Genomic DNA, 15615 nt, shown 5'->3' with positions numbered 1-15615 from the left:
AGAAAATATACATGCGTGCTTGCGCGTTTAGAAAGTACAAGAGTGCAAAAAACGAAGAAAAGAGAGGGAGAAACAAAGGGAGTATAATGTTGGCTATGGGCAAATCTGTGTGGGGAATACACAGGTTTTATTTGTACTATTCTTACTCTTGCAACTTTTCTGTAGGTTTGAAATTATTTCAAAATAAAGAGTTTATAAAAATTGTCAGGGATGAGTAGGCAGTTGTCACTCTTAGAAGAGGAATAAGGATGCCTATGGGACAATGCTACAAGTGCTGCAGTGCCCTGGGACTATCTGCTAATATTTCAAAGAAGCGTGAGACAGGGACATATGATCTAGGATTTCTTTCGGCTCCATTTCATGGTTCTCTTTGCTAGGGTTCAAAGTAAAGGTCAAAGGCTACTTATGTTTAGACTGGCTAATCAATTCTCATAGGTGAATGGGTATGAACAAGGGAGTCTTATTTTAGTGAAGGGAATTTCTCCTGGCTCCTCAAATATCAGGAGCTGTGAAAACAAGAAGGTGAAGATATACACTCCACTGTCAGACAGAGCCTGGAAGCTGGTTGGCTGTGGCATTCTGAATGTACGATAATTAGAATCAATTTCTAGTCATCAGTTAGACTCTAAAAATTTCTACAAATCAGAATTAGAAGTCTGAAAGGAGTACCATTTCTTTGTACAGTTGCACTGGTGAGATCGTATTCACAATATACAAATTCCACCCAGCCTCAGCTACAGGAGGTGTTTTGAGATTAACACTGGTACCTTTTCTAGAACTAAAAGCAAAACAAAGGACAAGAATTATAAGACATATTATTAATACACGGGAATTTTAAATGGTAAATATCAGACACCTAAAATATTGTAACTATGATATCATTTTCATTTAGTATTTTCTTTGTTGATTAACTACACAGTCGATTTTTAGAGAACATTAGTGCACAATGCTACATAGGCCTAACAGCATTTAACATACTGCAGTCTCATGGACTGATAAACCAAGCACTTCCAATTCATTCCACAAGTATTGTTAAATAGGCAATAAGTTCACAGAACAGGCAAGACCCCTCAAAAGGAAGAAAGACTTGGATATGGCCTTCATGAGGCCAGGGCTGCTGGAAAAAATGTAAAAGACAGAACTGAACATCAGCTGGAAGCACTATATTATCTCTTGCTTTCACTATATGATGCATTTTCTGCAGTATGCAATCTTTTAAAAATACAGACCCTAGACCAAATGAATTTTCAAATAAATTAGAATTTTTTAAAAAATCATCTAAAAATATACAATACTTTTAAGATGTCAAATGTGTGAGATTACAAACTATTTTTCCTCTCGCCAGAAAGCTTTTAGGATCAGTCAGTCTCAGACCACCTTGTGCACACTCTAAGTGACCAGTTACCCAAGGGAACCTGGTTATTCCTGCTGGTGGAACAAAGCACAGGCGCAAATAATTCAAAAAAGCTTAAACTTATGTTAAAAATGGAAAACAATGTTGGACTTGAAATACAATCTGTGTTCCTCCCCTGCAAACAGATTTCTTTCCTACTTAATTTTCCATAGGGGAATGTTCAAATTAGATTGCATTCCCTACCACTAAGTTCACAGTATAGAAAACATCGAATTTCAGAAGCATAACTACTCTGGAATTAAGCATTCTATTCCAAACAATGTGAAAGCAGAAAACCGAAGTGTCAACCTGAGATTAGAATAATGCACTTTTACTCTAAGGTAGATTAACACATAATCTATACATCATGAATGTGCTTTAAGGTAAGAAATGCATTGTTAATTTCTTTTTCATTGAAATACCAGAAAATAATCTTTGGATAAAAATGTAGCCACTTAAAGGCCAAAGAAGAAAAATAATAAAGAGCCTTGTCATTTGGATCAGCATAAGAGGCTCTGTCTTACTTGTTAATTACACAAAAAGGCATGCCCTTTAACTTCTTATCTAAAACACCACAGATATTTACTGAACTAATTTCATACTTTATCTTCTTCTAAAAGTTCAAGGTCAATTATAAAGGATATTCTAGAGACCTTTAGAAACTTCTTTTCTTACTCTGGAAAAAGAACGCCTAGAAAAGCTATCTGATCATTCAAAGCTTTTATTGAAAAAAATATCAACAAAGATGTATGCAAAATATAGCAGTAACAATTCATTCCAGAAACTTTCGCAGGAATGTCTGGGGGTGAGGGGATGCTTACAGAAGCCTCTTGGGTGACTCTCTTCTCTCTGGAATTGTTTCAGGGTCTGCCTTGGTCAGAAGTATAACGTGGTTTTTAAAGTGACAGATGGCTTTCAAGCCTATGAAAAGCTGTATTCGTAAAGCACAGACATCCATACTGACAGGTGGGCAAGCCTAATAAGGAAAAGAAATCGGAAATTTAGCCAAGGAGTAAAGTGCATGAACTTTAATCTTCAAAAATCAATCTATTTGATACAACGTCTCCTTCCCCCTCACTCTCCCCCCAAATAATTCAAATTCCTATTCTTATCAGAGTAAGAGGTTATCCTATCTAAACTATTTAACCAACTATCTCATCCATGTGTCTGCCAAAGAGCTACTTAGTATCTGTTGACTTTGGTTTAAGGAATGCAGAGAGTGGGTACACCTGAGGCCCCTCAAAGCTGCGGGAACTCTCTGCCTTACAGAGACCTTCCAGGAGCCCAGCCCTGGGCTGATTACCTGCCACCCAGGAAATGCCCCACTAACAGTGGTTTGGCTCAGGGTACGTTCGAGTGGCCTCTTTAGACAAAATGAGACACTATAAAAGGACATTGTACTTCAGGTAGAGTAGTACATGAAATGGTTTCTTAGTGGATGCGTGTGTACGAAAGAAACACTCTCATGTTCCGATAGCCTCTGTTAGCTCTGTAGATGTGAACACTGCCTGGAAGAGCCGACAGGCTGGGGTGTGTCAGGCAAACTGGAGGAAATCCTGGACCAGGAGCCAGCCTCCTGTCCTTATAAGGGACCATTCACTCATGCAGAATGGATACGAAAGATAAGGGAAGAGCTCTTTCTGCGACTCACAAAATGGTGCTGCCAGGCCTTCCCCGCTCCTCCGTTAATGCGGTTTTGATTCTGAGGTCGTCTTCATTGTCCCTTTTGTACAAAGCACATGGGGGAAAACCTCCACCTATTGTTTACATTCCTAAGAATAGCTAGGGTGGCCTTGGTGATGCTGAGCCAGAATCTCAGAGGAAAGGGAAATGAAGATCGCGTGTACTCTGGTCCCGACTCTGAGGTTGTGAAACCTTTCTCAGACACCGCAGCTCCCAAAGCCTGAGTCAGCAAGGGAGCAAAATGATGGTGTGCTCATTCAGGGGCATCTAGGATTTCAGAATGGTGGAATCGCAGGGAAGGGGGAGCCGGGAGGTGTGATCATCACCGACCTTCCGTCTGCCACCTTCAGGAGGACTGGCCTCAGGGGCAGCGTTCCCCACCAGCTGCCCATCTCCCCTCTTTTCTACCTTCCTTTCTTCTGTGTTCCTTCCCTCTGGTTTTATGAGACTCTGAGAAGGCCTAGAACTGAGATTTATTTCCAAATGCAGATTGATCCTACCTCAATCTGTTATGTACCCCTCACTCCACCATCACTACCTACACAAGCCTACGTCTCTCTGAGGTTTAAAACAAAAAACAAGGCAAGATGGGGTGGGGAGAGAGGAAGCAAGAGACAAAGAATCTGTCACCTTTCCATTCTTACTAGGGACATAACATTTATTTTTAAAATAATCTCCTGAAAAGGCTATGTGTATATCTTAAACACAGACAGAAAGGCATGGGAAAGCTATGATTCTGACTTCCCAAGAGGCTGAAGGTAGGCAGTAAGCCTGGTCAGCAGCAGAAAGCGATAGGCAGCCCATAGCAAAAAAGAACTCAGACACAATTTCCAGAAAACGCCAGTGCATATCACAATTTGGGTGACAGTGATAATGGAAGAGTGCCTCAGACACATTAAGTGCTACACACCATCATCACTGAACACTCATTTTTCCAGAAAAAGGCGTTCCAGCTGCCAGATGGACGTTAACATGTGAAATAGAGGCCATCATAACTTGGGGGTTCCCTACAGCACGGATATGCACAGCAAACACCCATTCAAAGAGCTTATGTTCCAGAGGTAAAACTGCACATGAGGAATATGATGCAAATGATCAGTGTATTTCTGAGAACAGAAATTCAAGGTCAGAAAATAGAGAATTTCATCATAAAACTGCCTCTGTTTATTTGGCGGTCAAGAGCTTTTCAGAGACTAAGCGTATTACTACTCACTAAAAACGAGGTTACTGATCTAGAATATCCATTTACACTAGATCAAAACTACAGAACTACAGAAAAGTTGTGGAAGGCTTTGTAAAACGATTAAAGAATTAAAGGCATATCTGATAACAGTATAAATAAATCATCTGAATGCGCTGTATTCACTTTTGTGCTCTTGAATATACTGATTTCTGTACTGTTTTGTTAACAGCTCTATACAATTGCCACCAATACTTCTATTAAATGAATAAAATTGTAGTATACCATAGTTGTGAAGTGCTCTCTCTGAAGTTGCACTATATATATATTCTTTACCAAATTTTTAAAACTATGCATTATATCTAAATTCTGAGTAAAATGTTTTCAAAGTAATCTTAAAAATTACCATCTAAACCACGAATCGCAAAATGCTTATCATTTTACATTCCAACGTTCTAATTGAAAAAACAAGACTTTAATGTTTGCCAAGCTTAGACACAAAGAGCGAATTTGCAAGCACTCATACTGTGATCTTCAGGTTGCACTGTCATAAGCCAGCTCTAACCTTCAGGGTGGTGTCCACATACGGGTCCTCCTCCCGAGCGGCCGCCGCACTGCACCGCACTGTGTAACACTGCAGGTTGTTACTGAGGAAGAGGAGAGATGCCACTGAACAAAGTGGAGGCCAGGAACCAATGTGCCCACTGTTGGGAGGATTTCACAGGAGCACAGAGCAATGGCAGGGGTGGGGGAAGACCCAAGTATCTGTCAGATGCTGACAAGTTAGGCTACTTCTTAACAAGGAGAGTGCCTCAGAAACCCTATGGAGTGTCTTTTTAAATACGTGACTGGTCCCCACCTCACTCCTACCCAAATCATAATCTCTTAGGGGCTGAATCTAGACACGTATATTTCTACAAAGCTCCTCGTGTGACGTACACTCCTAGTTAAGAACCATGGATCTGGGTCAATACCCTCATCTTATAGACAAAATCATGCCCCTGGGATCTGCCCAAAGTACAGAGAGGTGACTATTAAAGCCAAGGTTAGAACCCAAGTTTACTGATTATTATCTCAGGATGTAATGGAGCCTGGATTATGCTGGGCAACACACTTAGATTATGCAAACCCAATCCAACGGTAGAAGAGAAAATCAGAGACTGCCTGAAGGAAACTTCAGAATTACCTAGTCCAGCAGCTTGTTTTTAAAGATTAGGGCCTGCAAGGTACATGATTGGTCCAAGTCCTCTCTGGAGAACGGAGTTAAATTAGACCCCAGGTCTCCTCACTCTTCACACTCCTCTAGCTCTTTCCACAACCCCAGGCTATGTCTGCACAGCAAAGCAACCTGGAGACCCCACAGTAAGTGCTTGGAGACTTACAAGTCAACCCTCCAACACTGACATTGAAAACCATCAATGGTTAACTTAGAAATTGTTACGAAACCCATCTTGTCGTGGGTTCCCAGGAATGATTTTTAAAAACAAAACAGAGGGCTTCCCGGGTGGCGCAGTGGTTAAGAATCCGCCTGCCAATGCAGGGGACACGGGTTCGAGTCCTGGTCCGGGAAGATCCCACATGCAACTAAGTCCGTGCACCACAACAACTGAAGCCCGTGCGCCTAGAGCCTGTGCTCCGCAACAAGAGAAGCCATGGCAATGAGAAGCCTGCGCACTGCAACGAAGAGTAGCCCCCGGTCACCGCAACTAGAGAAAGCCCGTGCGCAGCAACAAACACCCAACGTAGCCAAAAAAATTAATTAATTAATTAATTTAAAAAAAAATCAGAAAGTGAGAGAAGTAAAAATGAACTCTACTGAAATAAAAAAATGAAGGACTAAAGCAAATCTAACAATAACCTTAAAATAGAAGAAATACTTCTTTAACAAGAGAATCGTTCTGACATTTTCACAGCTGCGAGACTTGGCACGATGTAGAGGCATCAGTCGGGACTCTCCATCTGTTTGCTGGGGCTTCCACTTTGGTCTCAGCCCACTGTCAACTGTGTCCATGTCCAGAGAGCTCTAGGATGTGACCTCTGGAGTCATGACAATAGCTGGGGGGGCAGCACCACCGCTTAGAAATCTGGGGTAGAGGGTGCCCTCACGAAGGAAACTGAACAGAAGGGACTTTGAGATACTGGGAGCCAAAAGAAGTACCTGCAGTGGGGCCAGAATGACAGGTCAGAGTAGCTATGACCACAAAGATGACCTTTAGGTTCTAGAGATAAAAAGGCCGCATCCTCCAACTCACCTCCAGCAACATTAATCCAGCTATTAGCTATCGCTGGAATACTAAGCAGCAGTATAAGAGAAGAACAAAGTGAACTGAAGTGTGCTGGCCTGGAAAGACGACCAGGATACGCTGCTAAGCGAAGCAGCAAGGTGCTGAAAAGTGGACATCATATGATCCACTTCTGTAAAAAACAAACCATAGTTGTGTACGTATTCTTTTAAAAAAAAAAAAGTTGGATGAATATAGACCAAGTGTTGACAAGGTTGACTCTGAGAAGGCAGATTATGGGAGGCCTTCCGATTCATGTATGTCTACAAGGATGACATTTTATTACATAATTTTATATTGTTCTTAGAGTCTTTTAAAAAATATTTTATTGCTTTTTTTTTAGGGTATATAAACACATCACTATTCAAGAAACTTTTCAAGGCAAACTTATGGATCAAGATATTTCTAAAATACATATCTATTGGGTAAAATAAAAAATATGTAAAAATTAGTTCAACAATATAGGATTTTAAATATAGGGGTGGGGAATCTTTATTAAGAATCTGAATTTACATATAACAACTGCTATTCTAATGTCTAATGCTTCCATAGTCAGGTTAATGATGTCAGAGTATCTTTTGGTGCTAATATTAAGAAAAGCTTCAATAATTTCCCACCTGGAAGCAGGCAAAGCCCACAGATTTTAAGTCTCTTCAAGCCCTCACTATACTATGTTTTCAGGACTCTATATTCCAAACTAGTTCATGACTTATACTTTGGGTGGAGGGGCATTTAGAGGGTCCACTCACTAAATTCTCAGTGTCCTGTGCATTTATGCAATCAGATGGATAAAAGATAGTCTGTTGTATAAATATTTGGGGGCAGAAATAAATATTTTCTTCCTTCTTTCTCCCTCTAATTTTTCCTTGGTTTCTGAGAAGCTATAGTTTTCTGGATTCTTCAGCATCTTTACAGACCCTTCTCTTTTTCCCCTCGCTTTGTAAACATGACTTTCACCAGTTTAGTTCTCCAACTACTTTCCTCTGTCTACACATTCTTGGGGTCATGATCACTACTTTGATAATGAGCTCTTTTTTGTTGGTAATAAAAATATCTCAGCTTTCCCTTTTCCCTAATCTTCAGTCCTATGTGTCCAAAAACCTATCAACATTTCCTCTTGGTATTCCCTAAGCACCTCAAACTCCAATGTCTAAACCAAACTTTTCTTTCACCCCATGCCATAGCAGCCTCCATTCTTTCATAAAAGCAGGCTCAAAACTGGTGGGTTTTCTCATGTCTTCTCCATTCCCAGTATCCCACTAGACATCAAGTCTTGTAATTCTCTCCCATCCATGCTTTCTTCTCTTCTCACTGCTACTGCCCTGCCCAAATGCAATCCCTCATTATCCTTACTGAACCATCTCAATAGCTCATTATCTATGTTCAAACCATCCTCCACAGTGGCCACCACTCATTTTCCTAAAGCAATGCTCTATTCACATCCCTTTCTTTGGTCAAAATCTCAAAAAATTCCTTAATTTCCAAAGCCCTGAGTTCTCTCTCAAGCACTGTTTTCCCCATTTCTCTCTGTTTCAGCTCCTTTACATTTAAAGGACATAACTACACAACACTTTGGAAATTAAAAAGACTAGCTACCTCCACACTGTTCGTTTAAGGAACACACAATAGCATTTCTCCCTACACCAGGGAGTGAGAAGACAGGGGAGTACCTCCGCTAGGAGTGGGTGTCAGAATCTCCAGGTGGGTCCTGTGCTGTGTGAAATACACTCCAGCACCCGCTGGAGATTCTGATATTACCACTCAGTTGAAAAAAAAAAAAAATCACTGTCCTATGCGATTAATTATTGGACACTCCTGCAAACCTGGACATAGCTTTGTTTATAGCTTTCCCTCTATCTAGAATGTCTTTCTCTTCCAATCTCTATCTGTCAAATTCTAACTAGCTTTCGGGCTTCACTTCAAACACAAAAACCTTACCTGTGTGACTCAGCCAGAAGTAATTTCCCTCCTCCCACAGCCTACTCCCCTTTCACAAAGTCTTAAGACATTTTTCACTAATCTCCTAGTGTATGTGTCCCTTGTCTCTAGCCCTCTCTTATGTTGTTGCTTCAGAAAGCAGATGGTGTGCCTTATTCACAGGTGGTTGGCCAGAGGGCTTAATGCAGTGCCTTGACTATAATCTAAACTGACAAAAAACAGGAAATAAAACCATAAGCATCACTTACTGCTGAGATAAAAGGAAATGACATTAAAGCCCTGCTCAGGAACCCAGTTTACATGCCAGATTACTAGGGTAAGGCAACTCAGAAGACATCCACCACCAGTTAGCCACGTGACCTTGACCACCCCCAACCTCTGGTTTCTTTCCCCATCTACACTACTCAGAGGGTAGAATCAGGTAGTCTTTCTGGCCTCTGGACAGTCCTACACCATTATCAATTAACTCAACTCATATGGAAAAGATAGGACAGCAGTGAAAAAAAAATTAGGAAATCTAAAACAAAGTCTAAAGAGATGCCCTGACTGGCCCCACTGACTTTTCATTAGAATTCCCTATGAAAATCTTCCCTCATGAAGAACTTTATACTTCCTTAGAAAGATCCCCATCCAGTCTAAGAAAATAAAACAAAGGCAAAACCGGAATCTACATCTCTGACATTGAAAAGGCAGGTATGGGCCATTTAAAAAAGAACAAAAAAACCCCCAGATGTATATCATTAATTTACAGTGCTATACACCGGTGCACATAATTCTCATTTAAGGATTTAGAAAGCACCTCAAGAATTTACAGAGAAATAAGTGACGCAAAAGCCAGCAAGTGACTGGAACATACCTCGTGATGACATGCAAAAATTGTGGTGTGAGCACCGCCTGCTGAGACTTCTCAGGATACTGGTAGACTGACATTAATTCAACAGATTTGACAACCATATACAGATAGCCCACATGAGGTAATGAGAAAAAACAAAAGAGGCTCAGCAACTCTTTTTCCTGAGATGAATTTTTTCTCTCAGAAGTAAGAGACCCTGCATGAAAAAAACAAACAAAAAAGCAAACCAACCATGAAACCAGTAAATAAAGGGAACCAATATTTTGACTTTTCTATGCAAAAAAGTCTATCAATGGAGAACCAAAGAGTTGCTTAGGGGAAGTTGCTCTTTATATAAGAATGCCAGTAAAAAAAGAAAAAGGAGTGATATAATATCACCATTTGAAACCTAATAAATTAACAGATCTAGGTGATCACCATCAATGGTTGTTAACCATTGATTAACCAATGGTTGTTAACAAAAAGAGCCAACCTAATACTATGTACCTTCCAAGAGAACTCAACACTACCTGTGTTACCAAAAAAAAAATCATGATCATCACCATCATCTGATCAAGCCTGTCTAGAACACCATCAATAGAAATATAATGTGAGTTATATATGTAATTTGAAGTTTTCTAGTAGTCACTTTTTAAAAAATAAAAAGCAGGCCAAATTTTAAAAATATATTGTATTAATCCAACACATCCAAAATATTATCATTCCAATAAGCAATCAATAAAAAATTGAGATTTTTATATTCTTTTTTGTTGTACTAAATCTTTAAGACCTAGTGTTAATTTTACATTTACAGCATATCTTAATTTAGACTAGTCACATTTCAAAGTACCCAATTGCAGCATGTGACTAATGGCTACCATACTGAACAATGCAGTTTTAGATCAGAGGGAAATACAGGGGATACAGGAACATGTTAAATGACACTGTGGGGAGTCAATCAGCAAAATCCAGATTGTGGGAAATTCTGCAGTAATAGTCCAGTTTCTTGCTAACTAAATTGCAAAGAAAAAAGAGAGGGGAAGGCAGAGCCTACATATTAAAAGAGACGTAGAAGACATTGGAACCAATTGCAACGTATGAACCTTACTTGGAATCTGATTCAAACAAGTAAATTGCAGAAAAAATTTTTTTAGACAATCAGGGAAATTTGAACAACTGACGGGTATTTGATGATATCAAGCCATTTTTTTAAAATGTGAAATTACATTTGGGGTTTGTTTAAATAAAAGAATCCTTTTCTTTTAGAAACACATGCTGAAATATTTAGAGATGAAAAGGTATAAACTCTTGGATTTGCATAAAAATAATCTGGCATGGGGTGGGGTGTGGTTATGAGGCTACACTGTTGAAGCTGTGTGATGGGTACATAGGGGTCACTGTACTATTTTCTCTACATCTGTATGCTTGAAATTTTTCATAATCAAAGTGTTTAAAAAAAAATATGCTCTGATTGATACCCTTCAAGGACACCCATCAATAACAGAAGAAAGTTCAATTACGGCACTTTCCACAATTGGCCCAAAGCAACTGATCCAGTTTCTACTTCCTCTTCTTTCCTACACACATCTGTGCTCTAGTTAGACAGAGCTGCTTGCTCATCTCCAAACACACATGGTGGTTTTACACCTTGCACGTGTTGGTTCCCTTTATGTAATACCTTACCAAAATGTCCAACTTCTAAAAATTTTACTCATCCATCAGGGCCCAGCTCATACGTGTACTACCCATCTCCTCATTTGTCCACTAAGTAAACATCCATCAGACACCTCAGACACCTACTACGTGCCACTGTTCCAAGTTCTGGGTATACCACAGTGCACAAGACAAAGTAACTGCATTCATTCTAGTGAGGGGGAGTGGGGTGGAGAATGAACAAACTCTGCAGTATGTGGAGAGGGGACAGTTTAAATAGAGAAGTCAGAGAAGTTCTCTGTGGCGAGGTGATACTTGAGCTGTGAAGTGAAGAACTGGAAGACACCAAGTAACGCAAGCTCTGAGGGAGGTTCCTTCTGAGCACTGGAAGAGTAAATTAACAGGTCTTAGATAAGAGTGTGCTCGGTGTATCTGAGGAACAGAGAAAAGCCACATGGATGGAGAATTGTAAGAGGGTGAGTGGGACAAGAAGAGCTCCGAGTCAGGGTCATGGAGGCCATGAAAAGGATCTGGGCTTTTGTTCCAGGTGCTGCGGGAAACCCCTGGATAAAGAGCTAACCCTCTAAGGTGGCTGTGTGCCCTCTGGTCTCCTGCCTCGTGTTACATCTCCCTCTCCCTTGCTTCTCTCAGTTCCGCAAGCAAAGATTCTCCCTCGGCCACAAGGCCTTCACTGCTTCCTCTGTACCAACCCTATCCCCAAATCAGCCCCTATGCAGGTCCTCTTTCTCAGGAAGCCTTCTCTGACCCCAGGAGGAGGTCAGGATCTTTTGTTACACGCTCTCGAGGCAGGGTTCCTCTCTCACAGAGCACTCAGGTCAGAGTGTAATTGTGTACTCCTTCCTGTGATCATTCCATTCATGTCTGCCTCCCCCCCGCAAGACAACAGGCTCCCTGCGTACAAGTACTTTGCCTACTTTTGCTCATGATTGGTTCCCTAGTATTCAGCACAATACCCGACACAGTAGGTACTCAGTAAATGTTTACTAAAAGAAAGAAAAACATAATGAAGGTTATAAACACATTTAATCAGAAAAATATTCATATCTTTCCCTAGGCAACTCCTAAAGATATTAAGCAGGCCAGGACTAAGTACGAAACTTAATAGTGATTCTTAATCTCGGTTGCCCATCATATTGCTGGGGAGGTTTTAAAAAATACTGATGCCCAGGCTGCATAGCTGACCAATTAAGTCAGAATCTCCAACACGTAAAGACTGGGCAACAGTATCTTGAAAAGCATCCAAGTAAGGCCAATGTGCAGTAAGGTTGAAAACCACCGCTCTAAATGGATTTCCATTCAGTCCACATTCTCCCACCTGGCTCACAAGGCCATCATAAGCAGCTCTGGCAAATGACCCAGCTGGACCCAGATGAACCTCAGCTATAACAGGGCTTCCATTTCCCTTTTGGGACCTAGTGACCATTTCAAAAAGGGAAATGGGTTCTGCCAATCACGTCCTCTCCATGGCTTCTCCTAGCAGTCACGACTTCCCTTTCTAGCACTCACTGTTATTTGCTAAGGAACCTGCCCAAGGCCACAGGGAGCCTCAGTAGAAGAACCTCATCTATTTCTCACACCGGGCTCCCCTCCCGTACTTACCTGTTTGGTAAATGGGTAGCAGCTGAAGTGAATGCAACTTGATGTCATCCGACAAGACATAGGATGAAATATCAGGAGCAAAACGTCTGTGAGTTTAAAGAGAGAGAGAGGGGGGAGAGATCTAATTTCCATGTACTTTAAGTAGGTAAATATATATTAAATGCTGGTGAATAAAAAGCTTTCTAATACCTGTAGAGCAGGTGCTGAACGTGGAAATATTTTATTTTTTCATCAGCTAATCCTGTTGACTCCAGCGTAACAGATACTCCAGATTGTTGGCTTTTTTCACCAAGAAGTTCCATGGGCTTTTGGCAGATAACAAAATCATCTGACTCAAGCTGCAAAGTTTCATTACTGATGTCTTAAAAAATAAAATTGAAGAAAATTATTTAATAACTCCAAGTACCCCTCCAATGCAAATTAGATTTCACAATATCCCCCCACCAATTAAACAGACATAGTAATAATTGAGGCACACACATCTCACATATTTATAAAGCACTATGATTCTGAAAAGTCTCAGCACTTGCTCATTTATCCCTCACAACTGATAAAGTACAATGGGATATTATCATCATCCCCATTTTACACATGAGGAAATTGAAACTCAGAGATGGTATTCCTAACCCAAGGTCATTCAGCTAGTAAATATGAGGGCTGGGACTAGAAACTCCTCATCCAGCAGCAGCTGTTTCATTATTTCTCATGACAAATATATGTTGAAATACATTTACATGCTACAGAATAAGATATGGGCAGCCAGATCATAAATCCAAATCCCATGTATTAGGAACAACTACATCATAAATAATGTGGCTTGCAATATACATACTAGAGCCTTTCAGAGATGGCCAGAAATAAGGGTTTTCTCTGCAACCAAAACAAGAAAGTAAGCTAAATTCATTATTTACCTTCTGACAGTTTCACTGGATTGTTGGTCTTACGTGGATGGTGGTTAACACTCTCTCCATTTTTGGGGTCTGACTCCAGTTTTAGGATTAAAACTTCTAAGTCTGACATGACAGCGACATATCCAATACAAAAAGAAATTTCAACAGGGGTGATATTATCTATATGGATAATTAAAGAACGTTCAAAGTCCAATATTGAGAATTCTTCATTAATGATCTGATACTTCAAACTAAATAAAACTAACTTATTTGTGCAGCCAACAAGAAGGTCTCCTTTCACAGGGCAACAGGAAATGCACAGGGGAGCCTCAGAAAGCGGCATTTCCACAATAGACATTTGGTCTCTGAAGGTTTCACTGAAGGGTGCCTCCACATCATGTCCGACCATTCGGATACACACTCGGGAGTTTTCAGTCCTTTTACTTCTCCAGTTCACATAAGCACGTAGAAACGTAGCTTTGTTTTTTTCTTCAATTGCTACCAAATAGTCTCCTAAGAAAGAAAAAAGATTATCCTTAGAATTTGTAATTAGAAACCACCACTTACCTGGCACCATGAAAAGGAACTATAACTGAATCTAATGTGAATATTTGAATTAAAGATTGACTAGAACGAAACTCTAAGTAACAGGATCTTAGGTGTATTTTTAACTAACAGACATTTAGATTCTGAAATACAATTTCCCCCCATTTTAATGTCTTAAGATAACCCATTAATTATTCATGAAGCTTACAGAGCAATTCTACGATTTATTCCTATGATAGCTCTAAGTGTTATTGTAGCTCTGAATCTACAGCTCTAACAAAGTTCTCCTGACATAAAGAGTTTCGTATTAGTGTGATGTTAAAATTAGGTATAAATTCAGGAACTCTGAAGAGGTTAGCAGAACTTATACTACAACCCTTCCCCTTTCCACAAAAGTCATATCTTCATGTCAACTCTGAGAAATAGGATAAAGCCATACATATTAAATAAAATTTCAATCCAAGTTAATTTTCCCTTCATTGTTGATTTTCTTAGATTTTTTTAAATTACAAAGTAATTTTGGAATTACTCTTTGTCGTGAGAAGTCAAAGTGATAAAGAGGTGCAAAATGAAAAGCATAATGATCTCTCCCCGGCAGTCCGATCCATGAGAAGACAATGTTAACACACACAGCTTAAACCCATGTCCTTCTAAACCTTTCTTTCATATAAACCTAGATCATAGAGTGGTAGTTTGTCGTTTTTCTTTTTACCAAAATGGAATCACACTAAATATATTTAATAATCTGCAACTTTAAAAAATTACCAATGTATTACCAAAAGATTACCAAATATCTTTCCCTCCAGGTTAGATACATGGATATCTAACATCCTTTTCTTTAAATTTATTTCTTTATTTATTTATGGCTGTGTTGGGTCTTCGTTTCTGTGCGAGGGCTTTCTCTAGTTGCGGCGAGCGGGGGCCACTCTTCATCGCGGTGCGCGGGCCTCTCACTATCGCAGCCTCTCTTGTTGCGGAGCACAGGCTCCAGACGCGCAGGCTCAGCAATTGTGGCTCACGGGCCCAGTTGCTCCGCGGCATGTGGGATCCTCCCAGACCAGGGCTCGAACCAGTGTCCCCTGCCTTGGCAGGCGGACTCTCAACCACTGCGCCACCAGGGAAGCCCCATCCTTTTCAATATCTGCAAAATATCCTGTATGTACATGTGCCATAATTTATTCAACAATTCCCCTACTGAGATACTACATTCAAGTATTTCCAGGTTTTTTTTTTGCTACTATACTTTATACTGTAATAAATAGGCCTATACCTATATATTTATTTAGTGGGGGGTAAGTTTCAATGGCATAGATTCTCAAAAGTAAGACTATTAGGTCAAAGGGCAGGTACATTTTTAATTTTAACACATATTGCCAGATTACAATCATAAATATGTAATAGAGATTCATGTTGTCACCAGCACTGTTTAAACAGGCCTATTTCCCCACATCTTCACTAGGACTGACTCCATGTGATGGGGGAAACGTGGACTCTAATGGTTATTATAATTTATATTTTCCAGACCACTTATAAAGCTGGCCATCTTATCCTATGTTTATTCAGCCATGTATAATTTCTCTTCTGCAAGTTATCTACTA

The 15615-nt window shown here is 40.1% G+C and overlaps 1 protein-coding gene across 6 annotated transcripts in view; it reads right to left on the bottom strand.

Moving 5' to 3' along the window:
- HPS3 (HPS3 biogenesis of lysosomal organelles complex 2 subunit 1) overlaps positions 1-15615 on the bottom strand; it is a 44744-nt gene that overhangs the window by 16840 nt on the left and 12289 nt on the right. For 5 of the 6 annotated variants that reach the window (XR_005019752.1, XR_005019751.1, XM_036851353.1 and 2 more), the window contains exons 2-8: positions 13493-13984; positions 12771-12942; positions 12582-12667; positions 9333-9525; positions 4822-4903; positions 2215-2369; positions 670-778 (exon numbers count right to left, since the gene is read on the bottom strand). Coding sequence is in view for 4 of the 6 variants with exons in the window: in XM_036851353.1 (XP_036707248.1) it covers positions 670-778; positions 2215-2369; positions 4822-4903; positions 9333-9525; positions 12582-12667; positions 12771-12942; positions 13493-13984 (1289 nt within the window). In the remaining 2 variants the exon portion in view is untranslated. The remainder of the gene's footprint in view (positions 1-669; positions 779-2214; positions 2370-4821; positions 4904-9332; positions 9526-12581; positions 12668-12770; positions 12943-13492; positions 13985-15615) is intronic. The other variant, XM_036851352.1, reaches the window with a different exon arrangement.

The sequence above is a fragment of the Balaenoptera musculus genome, chromosome 4, assembly GCF_009873245.2.
Source record: "Balaenoptera musculus isolate JJ_BM4_2016_0621 chromosome 4, mBalMus1.pri.v3, whole genome shotgun sequence".
Taxonomy (NCBI): Eukaryota; Metazoa; Chordata; class Mammalia; order Artiodactyla; family Balaenopteridae; genus Balaenoptera; species Balaenoptera musculus.
Note: the sequence above shows the minus strand (reverse complement) of the source record. Positions and strands in the feature narration are given on the sequence as shown.